This window comes from Pteropus alecto, unplaced genomic scaffold (assembly GCF_000325575.1).
Source record: "Pteropus alecto unplaced genomic scaffold, ASM32557v1 scaffold3, whole genome shotgun sequence".
NCBI classification, from domain to species: Eukaryota; Metazoa; Chordata; class Mammalia; order Chiroptera; family Pteropodidae; genus Pteropus; species Pteropus alecto.
Window position 1 is genome coordinate 14,648,454 of NW_006442484.1, and position 16,431 is coordinate 14,664,884.

General features: G+C 44.6%; 1 protein-coding gene across 1 annotated transcript in view; it reads right to left on the bottom strand.

The window, feature by feature from the left end:
• Nucleotides 1–16,431, bottom strand: part of LCT (lactase) — a 41,478-nt gene that overhangs the window by 13,932 nt on the left and 11,115 nt on the right. The window contains exons 4-9 of the mRNA XM_006921036.2: nucleotides 13,317–13,419; nucleotides 11,932–12,010; nucleotides 9,685–10,408; nucleotides 6,099–6,744; nucleotides 2,417–3,967; nucleotides 1,479–1,747 (exon numbers count right to left, since the gene is read on the bottom strand). Of these exons, the coding sequence (XP_006921098.1) occupies nucleotides 1,479–1,747; nucleotides 2,417–3,967; nucleotides 6,099–6,744; nucleotides 9,685–10,408; nucleotides 11,932–12,010; nucleotides 13,317–13,419 (3,372 nt within the window). The remainder of the gene's footprint in view (nucleotides 1–1,478; nucleotides 1,748–2,416; nucleotides 3,968–6,098; nucleotides 6,745–9,684; nucleotides 10,409–11,931; nucleotides 12,011–13,316; nucleotides 13,420–16,431) is intronic.

Sequence of the window (16,431 nt, forward strand, 5' to 3'; positions counted from 1 at the left end):
ATGTATATAGGTGTATATATATTATGTATACATATATACACACATATGTATATATGTACATATATATTATGTATGTGTGTATGTATGTACATATATACACACAGAGGGAAAATAAGACAAAAGGTAAAGTGTTAACAATTGAGAAATATGAGGAAAGGGTATATGGAAGTCCTCTGTATTATTTTTGCAAATTTTCTCTATGTTTAAAAGGTTTCCAAATGAGAGGTTTTAAAAAGAACAGTCAGATGGCATCTGATCAGGAAGCCCACACTATAGACACTTCTCATCCATTCTCAATTCATAACCCATACTTTGCTAATTAGAATATCCGGTGTCACAAATGGTGAGAATTGTGCCTGCTGACTGCCATAATGAATAGAAATGAGCACTCACTGATGCCAATTTAATCATTCAAGACGGGTTGGCTAAAATGTTTTCAAGACTCCCTGCCCTTGCACGGAAAGGGTTAAAGAATGCAGCGAGGCCTGCAGCCTGTGCCCTAGAGTAAATTCCTACACCTTCCTGTGTCCAGCTGTGATTCTCCACCCAGTGGCTATTTGTGCCTTGAGGAGACATTTATCAACGTCTGGAGATATTTTTGGTTGTTACAACTGGGAGAGAAGTCTACTGGCATCTAGTAGGTAGAGGCCAGGGATGCTGCTAAATATCTAACCATGTAGAGGACACCACCCACAACAAAGAATTATCCATCCAAAATGTCAATCAGGCCAGGCTGGATGTGGTAGAATTTAAAGAGGTTTCTTTATACCCTGGTAGTAGTTAACACTCTACTACCTCAAAAATATTTTTGGCAGCTATGACTGTCTAGAAAAAAACCCAAGGGCTGAGCACACCCGGAGTCAGGTCGGCTCACATCACTGACACGGCCCAGGTTCCACACTGAGCATGCAGAGCCCCCACTCCTGGAACAAAGAAAATAAATGGAAGCAGAAGATGTAAAGCAGGGACTCACCACTAAATGCCAGGGCAAGTCATTCTGCTTTTTATTTTTCTGTGAAAAACTTTCATATTTTCCTGTATGAGTAAGCTTCATTTGGCATGAATAAGGTAACAGTATGATGTTGTTAGCACATCAGAAAAAAACCCAGATGCATGTCATAACCATTTTGAGCAACTTGCCTACTTGGAGGAGACTAGGCGAGAAATAAAGGTACCTGGCAGAGAATCTTCATATTTGCATGTCTGTGCCTGAGTGTTTCTATCCAGGCTCCACCTGCTCCATCTTCCCGCTAACACCCATCTGAGCACAGCCCTCTTAATTGTGCTGGTTTGCCTGTATTTGGGGATGTGATGGAGCTGGGAAGAGGATCTCCCAGATTCCTCCCATGGTATCCCTCACTTCCCTCCCACAGTCTATGGAAATGCCCTGCTTATACCCGCCCTCCTCAGCACCAAGCCTAGAACCTGGCACAAGTAGGTGTGCAACAGACAATGCTGAACTGCCTTGAACTCCTCACCTGATAGGCAGCGGAAGCTGCACTCCAGATGAAGCCCTCGGGAAACCGACCATAGAGAAACTCGTCTTCCCTGGGCAGCGGCATGCCGTTGTTAGTGATGACCTCTGTGTAGTACCTGGCAGAGGCTCTTGCTGTACGAGGCCTGTTCACATTATTGAAGTCCACATGGTACAGTCCAAACTTGACTGTGTAACCATGTAGCCACTCAAAGTTGTCCATCAGAGACCTCACGGCGTACCCTCGAAGGTCTACCCCGTCGAGCCTGTAGGCTGGGAACATTCCAAAGGAAGCAGAGGAAAGCTTTACCCCCGGAGGTTGGGGGCCTCAAGAAGCTCAGCCCAGCACTGGATCCTCAACTCAAGACAGAGGTCCTACACCATTCAACCTGTACGCACAAGTAATATATGCTCTGACAGACAGACTGGCTCGTGTGTCTTTGTTTTTGCCAGTACTGATGCCCCCATAGCAAGTATTAATGACTCATCTTTATAAAATCAAATTATTTTGGGGAGTAAAAGGATGTGTCTTCAATTCAAGAGACTCAGCCCACTTTAGAATTTAAACACAGAAATGTGAAGTAGAGAAGTGTCTTGCTCTGGAGTGTATGGAATCCATTGGCAATGTCAGCCGAAAGTTATGGGTTTGTTCTCTGTGGTTTCCCCAGCACTTAGAAAAGAAATTGTCACACAGTAGTTGCTGAAGAATAAATGAAGGATCCTATGGAGATACTCTTGTGAGGTCTGTGTGTGTACATTTGGGGGATGACTTTAGCTTTTTTCAGATTCCCAAAGGGATCTGTAACCCCAGAAAGGGAATGAATTATGGAGTTAGACATAAGAGAGATTGATGGTTTGTAATCCATGCTGCCAGACCATTTCAGGCACATGACATATGGATGTTGGAAGATTCTGTAAGGGGGAACGTGAACCCTTACCTACCTTTCAAAGCTTCATTGATGTAGGTTTTGTGGTAAAATATCCTATCGGTGTCTTCCACTGTCGGATTTGTCAGTCCCGCTCCATTCTCAGTGATGTAAATGGGGATGTCACCATACTCTTCTTTGATCCAGTTGAGCAGTCTTCGCATTCCCCAGGGCGCAGCCCCATTAATTTCTGTGGAAGGCCATGAAGGGTCCTCCTCCTCAGTCATCTCCTGGTCATCTTTGTAGGAGGGTGGGTTTAATCTGGGTGTTATATGCCACACAATTTTGGAGGAGTAGGTGTTGAGGCAAAACACGTCGGCCGTAGCCCTGATGTACTTCTTCTCCTCCTCAGTGAAACTTGGCAGGCGAGAGGTGGCTAAGTGTTGTAGTTCACTCCTGTTCCCCACTTTCCACTTCATGGCATCAGGATAGTCTCCGTTTCGGAAAATGGGGTGGGCGAACCAGCCCAGTGAGAACTGCAGCATTCGGTCAGCTGCCTCCACTTCTCTTGGGACCTTCGGTGACTTGGGCTCTGCCCAGGGTGCACTGAGGCTCAAAGAGATGACTCCCTTCTGAACTTGCCTGTATCTCTCATCGTAGGTGTGATAGACTCTGGCATGAGCTTTGATGACTGCATGGCCAATCCTGTAAGGCGCCCAGCCTGACTCATTCACATTTGGGGGAAAATCTCCTGAGCCGTAACTCAACCATGCCAGGTATGTGGGCTTGTTAAAGGTCATCCAGAACTTGACTCTGTCACCAAACGTCTGGAAACAAAAGTCTGCATAGCTGTTAAACAACTCAATCAAGGAAGAATTCTCCCAGCCTCCAATATCTTGGAGGGCCTGGGGCAGGTCCCAGTGGAACAGAGTCACCATGGGAGAGATGTTGCTTGCCACCAAGCCATTGATCAGCCTGTTGTAATAATCAACACCATGTCTGTTGATAGAACTGTTTCTACCAGTTGGGAAAATCCGAGACCAGGACAGAGAGAAGTGATAAGCCTTCACCTTCAAAGCTCGCAGCATATTCAGATCAGCATCCAATTGATTATAGCTGTCACAGGCTATGTCTCCAGTGGCATTGTCTTCCACATTGTTTCCTGGTGTGTGGGTAAAGTTATCCCAGATGCTGGGGCCTTTGCCATCGGCATCCCAAGCTCCTTCGATCTGATAGGCTGATGAAGAAACACCCCACAGAAAGTCATCCCGGAATGTGCCGTGGTAGAACAAATCTCTTTCAAACTTGGGTTGGGTGGAGAACTTTTCCCAAATTACTTTAGCCTGAGAGGGCACCTCCGAAGGAAAAGCGAAGGCTCCTATTTTAGGGGAGAAGTTTGCTGTTCTGAGTGGTGGCAGTTTTTTTACTGCCTTGGTGAGGAAACCATTCTTTTCAATGATTCTGGTGAAAAAATAGGCAGATTTCCTGGGAGTCCTTGGCTTGCTGCTATCGTTGAAGTTGACGTGATGCAGCCCAAACCTCTGGCTGTAACCAGAGGGTCCTTCAAAGCCATCGATAAGGGAACGAGCAATGTAAGATCGAACATCCACTGAGTCCTCCTTGACAGCTTTAGAGAAAAACAAAAACATTATTTGAAGTCTCTGTTATTGATGTTGATATTGTCTTTTCAAAGTTTCTTTTTGACATGAAAGTTTTGGGGGTGATGAGTTACTCCAAAAATGTTAACCCTTTTTCTTCCTCAGAAGGAATAAAAAGAAAATCAGAAGGAATAAAAAGAAATAAAAGAAATCAGGCCACATCTGTCACAATAAATCTCAATCCAAAGGAACATCCCTGTCTTGAATAATGGAGAGAACATGCCCAATCTGCAAGTATCAGGACTCCTTGGTTTTATATAGAATACACTAATTGTTTAATCTTAAAAAATGTCCGTTTGTTTTTCCTTGTTTGTGTTTAGTAATATTGACATAAAATGATCATGCATTCTATGTTTAAAAAAAAAAGAAAAGAAAGAAAGCCTACATAAATGTATTCCCTGATATAGTGAGTTCAATGGTGGTTGCCAAAAAGGTAGGCTCAAGCCTTCACGCCTGGTGCCAGCAAAGGTAACCTTACTTGGGAAAAGGGTCTTTGCAGATGTAATTAAGGATGTCAAGATGAGATCATCCTGAATTAACCAGATAGGCCCTAACTCCAATGACAAGCGTCCTTATAAGAGATGTAGAGAAGAAGGCCATGTGAATATGGAGGGAGAGATTGGAGTGATGCAGCTACAAACCAAGGAATGACTGGAGCCACCAGAAGCTGGAAGAGGCAAGGAAGGATTCTCCCTTGGAGCCTTTGGAGGGAGAGCACACCTACTGACATCTTGATTTCAGACATCTGGGCTCCAGAACTGTGAGAAAATAAAGACAGTCTAGCAAGTCAACCAAGAACCAGAGCCGAAGTAAGGCAATGGCTGTGGGCTCCAACTGGGAGCCAGCGAAATATTAAACCTTGTTTTTATCAGATCATACAGGCTCTCAAGCAACATTCATTGTATAAGAAGTAGGATAAGTTGCTCATTTATTCAATTAATAACCCAGCAAGTACCTGCTTTGTCTCTGGGCTGTGCCAGGCTCCAGGAACACAAAGGTGAGTAGCAGTGAGTCAATAGAGTGAAGAGCTGGGCCAGAGATAGAAAAGCCTATGGTTCCACTCTCTGGAGGTTTGGGCACAGTATTTAATACCTCAGAGCATCAGTTTTTACAGTTGTCCCACAAGGATAATATCTGCCCCTATTTATTGCATAAGGTTGTTTCTAGGATCACTTGAGATAACGTCTTAAATTGATTTCAAGATTATGAAGATTTTAGAATTGGAACATTACTTAATGCTGAGAAGAGTACAAGTGAAGAATAAGAGTGGGTGTTTGACTTCCCCTCAGTGGGATGTGTGTCTCTTTTTCACTGTGGTGCCCAGGACAGGTATCAGTTATCGACTCTTTCTCTTTGAATTTAGACGAGGCCTTGAAAGCTTTTCATCATAGTCCTCTATGATGACAACTAGCCGCTATCAACCAATTGGTACTGACATATGAGATGAAGCCTGTTTGCCATTCGTTTTTACTTGGAATAAAAAACACATGAAACAGTATGTTAGCTAAGAATGAGACTGTAGATATGGATTAATTAGATCAAAGTGAATGATATGGAATGTATATTTTATAGCCAATTAAAGGAGATGAAGATCAATGTGCCTGGAGCAATGAAGAAAGATTTAATGGGTTGGAGTCCCATCTTGTGTGTCCTCATGCCATTCTGTAATGCCTTTATCACCCTATATTGCAACTTTCTGTCTGTGGTCCTCTGAGGACTGTGAGTCTCCTATGGGAAAAGACAATGTTTGTTCAATATTGTACCCCTACTGTCTTACACAATGTCTGGCGTATAACAGGTAGTCAATAAATATTTGTTAAATAAGTGCTTTAAAAGATGATGAGGCTTGATGAATAGACAGGATTCGGATGGGCAGAATGTAGAAGGGAGGCATTCTAGGGAGTAAGAATATGGGAGCAAAGACTTGAAGCCTTTGAGGGAGACGGTTAGGAGGCTGTTGTGAGGGACTCACGCTGCTAGCACCAACTACTTTTTGGCTTTATTTCCTTGGGAGACTGACTTTGTCCCCTAAAACAAAACTCTGAAGACTTGAAGAGGTACTACCCACCTTCCAATCACCAACATATCCACCATTCTTACCTTTGAGCACTTCATTGATATATTGAGTGAAGTAGTCTACTCTCAAGGAATCATCAAAGAGATTTTCATTTTCCCCAATGGGCATGCCATTCCCAGCCAGGTAGATTGGAACTTTTCCTTTTGTGTATTCCAAGGATACAAACCGCAACAGCCTCCTCAAGCCCCAGGGTACCACACGAATCCAGGGTGAGGAAGTCTGGGGCCATGCAGGGTCCACATGCTGTGAGAAGCCTCCGATGGTATCATAGCTGGGGATGCAGGTGTCCTGTTGAGCGTTGCTGATGAGGCGGGACGTGTAATGGGACAGACCCAGAAAATCAGCGGAGCCTTTCAGAAGCTGCTTTTCTGCCTCAGTGAACTCAGGGAGCTGGGCCACAGGACTGGGGCACTGTCTGTTCATCCGTTGGATCTGGGCCCTCAAGGTAGCCGGGTAGTCTCCATCCACAAAAATGGGATGTGCAAACCAGCCCAGCATGAAGTGCAAGAAGCGTTCGGTGGCTCTCAGATCTTCGGGCCTCTCTGGGGATAAGGGCTCAGCCCAGTCTGAGTTTAGCACAATGCCCACATGCCCCTGCTGCTGTGGGCGATGGCGGCTGTTGTAGTAGTGCCAAGCTCTGGCGTGAGCCTTGAGGACCAGGTGAGCCACCTTGTGAAGAAAAAAGAAGGAAATACAGTGCTTAATAACAACAGCAGCAATGTCAGCAACAGCACCAACAAACCAGCAGCGAGTCAGTGACAACATCAACAAGATCACACCAATGTCGATAATACCAGCGAGTTAATAACAATAGTGGCACCGAAAATGTCAACATCAATAACATTAACACTAATGCCAACAATGTCATTAGATCAAGTTCACACTAATGTCAACAAGTCAACAATATGGACAGTGCAGACATCGACATCAATACCAGTGCCCACAATACCAACAATGGATAACAATGTTGACCAGTCAACACCACCATCAACATGTCAATAGTAGCAGCTATCGACAACCATATTAACAATAAAAACTGTTAGTGAGTTCTCTCATGTAATTCTCACAACAACCTTAAGTGGTAAGTACAATTATTATTACCACCGCACAGACGTGGAAAATAAGATTCCGGAGAGAGCAGAATGAAGGCAATCTGACTCCAGGCCTGTATTGCCTGTATTGTCACCCACAGTGCTATTCTGTCTCTGTTCTCAGTAACTGCTTATTGCCTAATTAGTCAACAACTAATTGGGGTGGGGGGAGGGTCTTTTTAGTTAACACACAAAGGAGGGGACAATTCTTTCTAGCTTACCAGCTGCCCTTTCTACTTAACAAAATCGAGGCAGAAACACCATGACCAGGAATCTCTTTGTAGACTTAACTGATGGTCTTACAAAAGTTAACAGCTTATCTTGGTGGAGCACCATGAAAAAACAGGCAAAAGCAAGGTGTCTGGAGTACAACAGGCCTAGATTTGAATCTTGACTGTGTCTCTAACTAGCTCAGGAAACTCAACAGTCTTCTCTCTCAATTTCTGCTTCCTGGTCTGCAAGAAGCAGGTAATTATGGATCCATTTAGGAGGATTAAATAAGATGGTGCCTATAAAACACAAAGCAGAAACTAGGCATGCAGAAGCGAGGTTGTTACTGCTCAGCTCCCTTTCCCTTTTATCATCTGAGGGTGATGACATTTACTTTTAAAGAATTTCATATCAAAATATACCCGAGGAAGTAAAACACCTCACTGCTTCTCATGTGCCACGTGTTCATCCTTAACTAGGTCCTAAATTCCGACAGTGAGCTGTGATCCTTTCCAAAATGCAGGAATACGTCCCTTCTAAACTAGTGAGTGTCGGGCAGGATGCTCAGTGGGTATCAGACAATCATCAGAAACAATCATTATGATGGCACAACAACATGGGAAAGTGTTAATGACATGCCAAGTGGAAAGTGAGCACTAGTGCGATGATGATGTGTCAATGCAGGTTCATTGATCATAACAAGTGAGCCACATTGGTGGGGGATGTTGACAATAGGAGAGGATGGAGAGTAGAGAATATATGAGAATTCTCTGTTTCTTCCATTCAGTTTTGCAGTGAACCCGAAACTACTCTAAAAAATAAAGTCTATTTTTTAAAGAGGGCATTAAACTAAGTGCTCAGTGTGATTATACTAGGAATGTAAGGAAGCCAAGACTGGAAGGAAATATTGGTAAGACTTATGAGAGAAATCTTTTCTTTGAAATTTGTCCTTAATGGTATTATAATGTTTTAACTAATAAGTAAAAACACAAATTGAAGGAGAAGAGTGAGGTGGACTTTCTCATTGAAGTCTCTGTAGAAAATCTCAGCAGCCACAGCTGTAGGGATAAGAACCCTGAGGAGAGAAAGTCTGGATGACTTTTACAATGAGGAGACAAACAGAGAGGTTCGAACCTTCCATTTTCAGGAGCGTCGTCTGCTCTCCCTCGGTGCAGTCACTTGCTGAGAGCAGAATGGAAACCTTGACTTAAGTGCTATAATTTTTGTCATTTCATTGAATCATTTATTCATTGTATTCCAGCTCACTATAATTGGGGACATTTTTAATTGTTCTCCAATTTTCTTATGTGTATTAGTGTCATCTCCCCTCAAAGGTTTTAACATCTCGAGGGCTCGGGCCAGGCATCCGCCTTAACACCTAGCATGGGGCACAGTAAATACTCATTTTGGAACAGGCCCCTAAGAGTGATGGGGGAGAGCCAGATTAACATACCTAATCTGAAGAATGTTGCCAGGGAAAGCTGGTGGGTTTTCTGGGAGATTTTGAAGACAAAAGAAAATGATGGAAGGAGGCCATATTAAGACATTTAAAATTTTGTCTCCAGTATATACATTCCCTCCTTGTTGAAATGATACCCCGATGCCCTCTGGAAAGCCAACCCCTGTGTCCCTCCCCACCTCCCCACCTCTCAACCAGTGTGCTGAGGGGTAGAGCTGGGACCTGGACCCAAACCAGTCAGTGCCCCACAGTCCCTTAGCCTAGACTCAATGACTGGTTCGGGGATGGACATTTGACCCATGCAGAGACCATGAGACACAAGGAGACTTTTTCTGGGAATGCCAGAACGGAGGCAAGCTTTCTTTCCTCCTGGTCTTGAAATATGAGAACTGCGTTCCTGCCATCTGGCTACTAAGTAGCTCAAGAATAAAGCCAATAAAGAACTCATAAATTCCCCTACTTGCTTAATTAAGTGTGGGTTGGGTTTTCTGTCACTTGCAACTAAAAGGACTGGATGACACAGAAAACTTGCCTTGGAGTCGAGTAGACTTGAACTCAAATTCTGGCTTCAAACTAGTCAACCCACTAGTGACATCGTCATGACTAAATTGTTTCTCCTCCCCAATTCTCTCATTCATTTGTGCTTTTCTGAGAACATAATAACTATTTTGAAAGTGTCAGCACAGTGTTTGGACAAAACGAGGTGATTAACAATTTATGGTTCCTCCCCTCCCTCTGATTTCCTTTAAAGGACAAAAAGTAAACAGTTGCCGATGGGAAGATAAACTGACTCTTCCACCAAATGTCCTTTCTCCTCCAATGAGTAGGTGCTGCAAAGATGAGAAGTACCTTAAAAGAGGCCACTCCTGGGTCAGAGATGCCCGGTGCGTGTTGGCCGGTGCCATAGCCTGCATAGCTCATCACCCATGGCTCGTGGAAGGTTACCCACAGCTTCACACGGTCCCCAAAGGTGGAGAAGCAGAAGGCTGCATAGTCCAGGAAGTCTTCCACCACGCTCTCATTCTGCCACCCACCGAGATCCTGCAGGGCCTGAGGCAGGTCCCAGTGGAACAGTGTGGCCATGGGCTTGATGTGTGAGTCTAGCAGGCTGTCGATGAGCTTGTTGTAGTAGGCGACACCCTGAAGGCTGGGGCTGTGCGCATGCCCAGTGGGGAAGATACGGGACCAGGAGATAGAGAACTTGTAGACCTGAGCCTGGAGGCCACGAAGAAGGGCAACGTCAGAGTACACCTTGTGGTAACTGTCACTGGCCACCTCTGGTGTTGCTTGGCCCTTGGCAGCCTTCTGGGACCCCAGTCGGTCCCAGACACTTGCCCCTCTTCCATCCTCGGCCCAGCCTCCTTCCACATTAAAGGCTCCTGTGGAGACGCCCCAGAGGAAGCCTTCAGGAAAAACATCCTGCAGGAAAGCATCCCTTTCTGCTCTGGACTGGTTAGCAAATGTTTCCCATACTGTCTGATAGGCCGAGCTCGTCGAAGAGCCTACTGCAGTCTCGAGGTCCCACTTCCGGGCAGCCTGAAGGGTCAAGCTGTCAGTCAGAGAACAAGATGGGCTATGGGGTTGAAGTGACACAAAAGGACATAATAAGTAATGACTCTGTGAGTTACAAATGCCCCCAGAATGATGAACAGTGATATTAAAATGTATTTAATCAGTAAACATTCCAGAAAGACTGAGTGGAAAGCCATATCCACAAAATCATGGGCAGAAGGTGACTGGTAGATGGGAAAATTATTATAACCACCGCTTAAGTGAGTTATTATTGCTCGTATGTGAGTAAAAATACTGTACCAATGTTATTGTTCTCTGTATTAGATCACCCTTGAATACTATGCTCAGTTTTGATGCCATACTTTTTCCTTCTTATAATTTATAAAACATAGCTAATAATAATGTTGATTTCAATTTATTGAGCATCGATTCTGTGCTGGCCACCATGATAAGAATGTATGTATATTATCTAATTTTTACAACAAATTTATGAGATAGGTACTATAATTATTTATCTTTATTCCACAGAGAAGGAAACAGATTTAAAGAAATGAGTAACTTCTGGGCACCAGGGGACTAACAGCTATCTACCAGCTGGTACAGAAGTACTTCAATAATTGAACTACTGGTACAGCTCTGCTGATGTTACCAGTTGAACATCAAACCCAGCTACCACCTCCTTCCTTCTTCACGCTGCCTAGATTATGGACATAATGTCAGGAGCTCAAGTATCCATCATGGACTATGAGGTAGAAGCCTTGTTAAGGATGACAAAGCAACAAGATAGGAGCCTGGATTCCTGATGATTATACCCACTCTAGACTGTCCATCTCCAGACTTTATTAATGTAAATGAACTCATATCTTTTTTTGTTTGTTTTAATGAGAACTTCTCCTTGACCACATAGCTTGTAAATGGTAAAAAGAGCACATGGTCTGTGTCTTTCACCACCTATCACTATGTATAGATGTATAGACATTTATGTCCATATATATTTTGTGTATGTTTTATTTCAGAAATAAGTATTTTTCTTTTTTGGAAAACATTTATTTTTTAACATTTCAAATTGAACCTCTAAATTAATTTCCCGGTGTATGAGTCCGGTCCCACAGGCTGGAAAGCACTGCACCATAGAGTGCAGCAGTTATACCTGCAGAGGGCAGCCCTGAGGAAGGCTGGGTACAGATGCAGAGATCTCATCTCACTCAGATCACATAGCTTCACTGGGATGGTCAGATCTGTCTTCAACCCAGTCTGCTCTGCCACAGACTCACAAGATCTTACACGAGAAGGCAAAGGTTCATATCCCAGCTCTGCTAGTTGTGTGCACTTGTGTGAACTGCAAGGTGGCTGAATGACAGGTGAGAATGTCAGAACTACGTAGGGCCCAGAGTAAGACTCGTGAGAGGGGTTCTCCCTGCTCTCCCCTCCGAGCCTCTATCTCTCTTCTCTAGAATGTCCACAATTAACACACTGGCCCGAGAGGCAGATGACAACAGTCCCTTGAGATTGCACATATGGAAGAACAGCAAAGTATTTTGCAAATATCAGTTATTGATGGTTTGACAGGAAATCTAACATTACCTTTTCTTGGAATTTGATGAACAGCTCAGGAATATATTAATATCAAACCCAATGATGAGCACTTGGTCTTTATTTATGGCTGTAAGAGAAGAAGTTTAATTAACTCTACCTGAAGCCCAACCAACAATATGCATGGCTGTAATCAATCGTTTTCCTCACTTATGTGACACACCCAAATTCTAAGCAATGGTTCCAGGCCTCTCTGGAAAATTCCATGGGCTAAGGATTTAAGGTCAGAAGTGATGTCTACCTATTTATGACTTCGAACAGTGGTTCTAACTTCTACGTGCATCAGTGTCGCCTGCAGAGCTCGTTAAACACAGCTTGCTGGGCCCACTGCAAAGTTTCTAATCAGCTTCTGACCTGAGTTTCTGACCCGAGATGAGCTCGAGAATGGAAATGTCTAACAAGTTCCCAGGCGACACTGACACTGCTGGCCTAGAGACCACACACAGAGAACAACTGATTTAGAAGAGCTCAAACATTAGATAGGAGTGGATTTTTTTAAATTGTGTTATAGATTAAATACAAAATCAACCATCCTCACACCATTTAGAAAGGGATGGAATTTAAGAACGGAAATTGTTATGCCATGAAAGTCGAGTTAGGGTGAGGGTCATTAAGTGGTGTCTACTGTCAAGTTTCATGAGGTCTGCGAAGCCAGCTCAGCACTGGTGACAGATGGTGGCAAGGACACTACTACTTCTCCCATACTCTGACCTTTCAGGGTGACTGGACTGAATATCAGGGCACCAGGACATGCCCCTGGGCCTCTTCCTGCAGCGTCTAGTTTTCCCAAGCCCCTGATGCCTTAACACACCCCACCCGTCCCTTGACCTGACTGGACCAGGAGCACCAATCAGGTTCACTCTCAAGAATCTGAACTAAGAAATATTGAGGAAACAGTCCATGAGCTGTGCGTCCCAGACCTGAAAGTTTTGCTCAGGTACCCACCAGGGCCAAGTGTACCTTGAGGTAATGGGGAAATGAACAAGGGTAAGCCAAGGGGGTCACCGTGGTGGTGGTGGGGCGGGGGAGAGGCAGCCCTGCCAAGGAGGGCAGAGATGAGAAACGTTGGAGGGAAGGGTAATGGAAAGAGACACACAGGTACAGAGCAGTTCCCATATTTACACCTGACATCTGAGGCCTTAAGATCTTTATTTCTGTAAGATCAAGGCACCCTTGGCATCCTGGTACAGAACCTCTCATCTTTCTTGGGCCAATGGGAACTCAGGGACCAACAATAGGAAGGCGAAGGACACTGAACCCATCTGGAATGGACTCTCAGACCACCTCCCACTGAAACCCCAGACTTTTGAGACTGCTACTTCCCAAACCGGTATACCAAATGTCACTCAAAACCTCTCCGGTGATGGTCCACTCACCTTCGAAAAGGCTGAAGAGCAGCCTAGATGGGTTCTTCTTGGTGGAGGGGCAGTCCTGGAGTTTTAAATTGAAGATGAAAACTTTCACTTTTGGCTCAATAGTCTGAAAAAGATAAAGTCCAGCAAGTGAACCAAAACTGCCTAGAATAAGTTTTTTGATAACACGGACATATATTTTCAAGATGAGAAGCTACAAACACTCAACCTGTTTTGGGATATTACCTCTAGCCATCTCAGTCAATAACAGGAGCTGACTCTAGATTCTGCGGGACAAAGATCAATTCTTTTCAGTAACATAGGCCACCCTCTCTGCTGATCCTCACTAAAGGGACAGATTCATCTGCACCTTCATCTCAGGCATACAAGGCACCTGCTAGAACCAGGCATAGTGTTAGGACCAGGAAGAAGGCAGTCCGCTCGTGTCAGGGGTCTGTCTTACTACAGGAGACATAATCAGGTGCCACCATCACAATATTTATGATTGTCTGGGATTTGCTTCAAAACAATGTGATTCGGGGAAGGTAGAGTATAAATGAAACAAGATCAGCCACCAGTGGGTAGCTTTTGAAGCTGGGAATGGTTTCATTACACTTTTCTTTCTATCTTCAGATATGTTTGACATTTTCCATAATAATAATAAAAAAGAACTGTCTTCATTAAAATTGGAAGGGATGATTTTTTCTCCTATTTCCGTGTTGAAGGAAACGTCTCTAAATTGACACGTTGTTTGACTTCACCTTAAATTACCTCTTTTGGGGAGGTTGGGTTTAGTCGTTTTCCTCACACTAACTTTTTCCTCCTCTGAGTAGTTAAAGGCCACTGAGAGATACCAAAAGCAACTACTTAAAAAGAAAGCAGGCATATTCTTTATTTTCTCAGAGCCGCCCCTAACAATGTCCCTTCTTTACCGATGAGATGCCTTGAGTTCTGAGAAGCTGGGTAAGTTGACCAGGACCACAGTTGGTGGAGCTGTGACTCACATAGCCTTGTTCTTTCCCTGTGCTGGGTCAATACAGGAGAGCTAAACTACTAAGGGAGCTGAGCGCCTTCTCTTTCCTGAAAGATCAGCATGTGGTGGGGTGGCCTGTGCTATCACAGGCCTGGAGAGCTGGAGGAGACTTTGCTGAGTGGAGAATTCCCTGGGCGGGAGAGCCTTTTCTCATAAGTGGATGTGGAACCCTCCCATGCGCCTCTTGCAGAACCTGTGGATGTACTTTGGTTCTTCATCGACGTGCTGGGCCTGAGGATGTCCTCTGGCCCTAAGACACCTTTGACAGTGGTAGCTGAGGGTCCCTGTGGGACCAGAGAGGCAAGCAGGTACTCTGAGAAGAGTGGAGGGAACCAGGAATGGGCGAGGGTACCTGTTCCTCCCTGTCCTGACTTCACTCTTTTCCCTTGCGGCCAACAGAAAGAGGCCCCTTTAGAAGACAGTGTGGAGACCTGGGATGAGGAGGGAGGGTAGTTTGAAGAAAGCTGTGGGCAGCGCGATTCGGATTCCTGTGGACACACGTCAGCCCTTCTCCTTGGGGGGAACTTGGTTGCTCTTCCTGACCTGGGTGTGGTAACTGTGGGAAATGCTACCAAGCATATAACAGATGATCCCAGAAAGGGACAGTCTCCTCTCAGCTCAGTTCTCTCCTCACCACTGTGTGATCAGAGTGGTCATCCTGAGTCTTTGGGGTTGCATCTGAGCTATCAAATGCAACATCTGGAATTTAATTCCTAAGGAAATAAGAGGAATCAAGAACCATTGGAGGCTACTAAGTTTGTCCAGGGAAGGTTTTACTATTTGGCTGGCTGGCTGGCTATGGACTGCAGACTCACAGCTTTATCCAGTCAGTGGTGGGAGAAGGTCTTCTTGAGAATGTTTTGATATAAAAAAGGGAAACTGAAAACCACATCCTCAAGCAGAAATCGAGCCAGTGCTCTGCTGAGCGCCACTCTGAGGTGTGCTGCATTTTAAAACCCAGACGGTTTTTAAATGTCAGTGGTGTTTCAGCCCATTAGCTAAGCAACAGCTCTGGTTGAACTCCTTGAGGAAGACAAAAGACAGATCTAGTCATACAGGCATCAGCAGGGCTTGAAGACACCACAGTGCTGTTGAAGGCCCAGAAGTCTGGCAGCAAGCCCCAGAGAGCAGGCTCTGGATCACAAGCCAGTCTGGGTTCAGGTGAGAAGGTGTTTACAAACAACTAAAATCATACATGATTTTCGAAAATGCCACCCTCATTAGAACGTACCCAACACCTTGGATTTGTTTTTGTTTTAGAGAGGCAGTGTGGTATCACGAGAAAAGCCTGGCTCCAATCTCAGCTCAAATGCTCACCACTTAGTGTCTGACCTTGGTTAAGGTCCTCACACTGTCTCTACCTCTCCCAGGACACCCAAGACTTAAGAAACTTAACCAAGGTCAGATACTAAGTGGTGAGCATTTGAGGGTAGAGCAGGCACTAAAATCCTAGCAGCTATTACTCAAATTTCTTGTGAATGCATTTGCAGTCTTTGATGAGATTATCTTATTATTTGTAGATAACAAAAGCAGCGGCATCTACACAGGTCAGCTGGAAACACATAGACATAGGGGTGGAGCTGATGCTAATTTGTCCATTTTAAGCCTCCTGCCTCAGGTAAAATGGAGGTTCCACCTAGCTGCAGCACTGTTTGACGTCAGTGAGCTCAACAATCCTCTGATAATTCCTCTGACAATCCATCCTATTAGGTGGTAGACATGGTAGGTTCAAAACTAGGAGGCACAAGGCTGAAAGCAGAGGAGAGTGGCTTTGTGCCCCAACCTGCAGGGGCAATAGTAAGGTCTGGGTGAGTTCCGGTGGCATCTGTAGAGAAGCCTGTAAGAAGGCAGCTCTTCAGGGGTGAGTAGAGGAATACTGCTAGGACTCGGGAGGTCTAGAGAGAAACCGCTACCCAGTTGTTATATGATCAGTTATATTCTGTCAGGAAATGGGAAATGGTTAGGACTCCAGGGAATTCGGCAAGGAAGTCACACAGCAGTGATGAAGCAGAGGAGAGAAAGCTACTAGTTGGGTGGGAGGTGCCTAACATACTTTCTCTAATAAGTCAGAATCGTTAGACTTGAAAAAAATAATACTGGCTACAG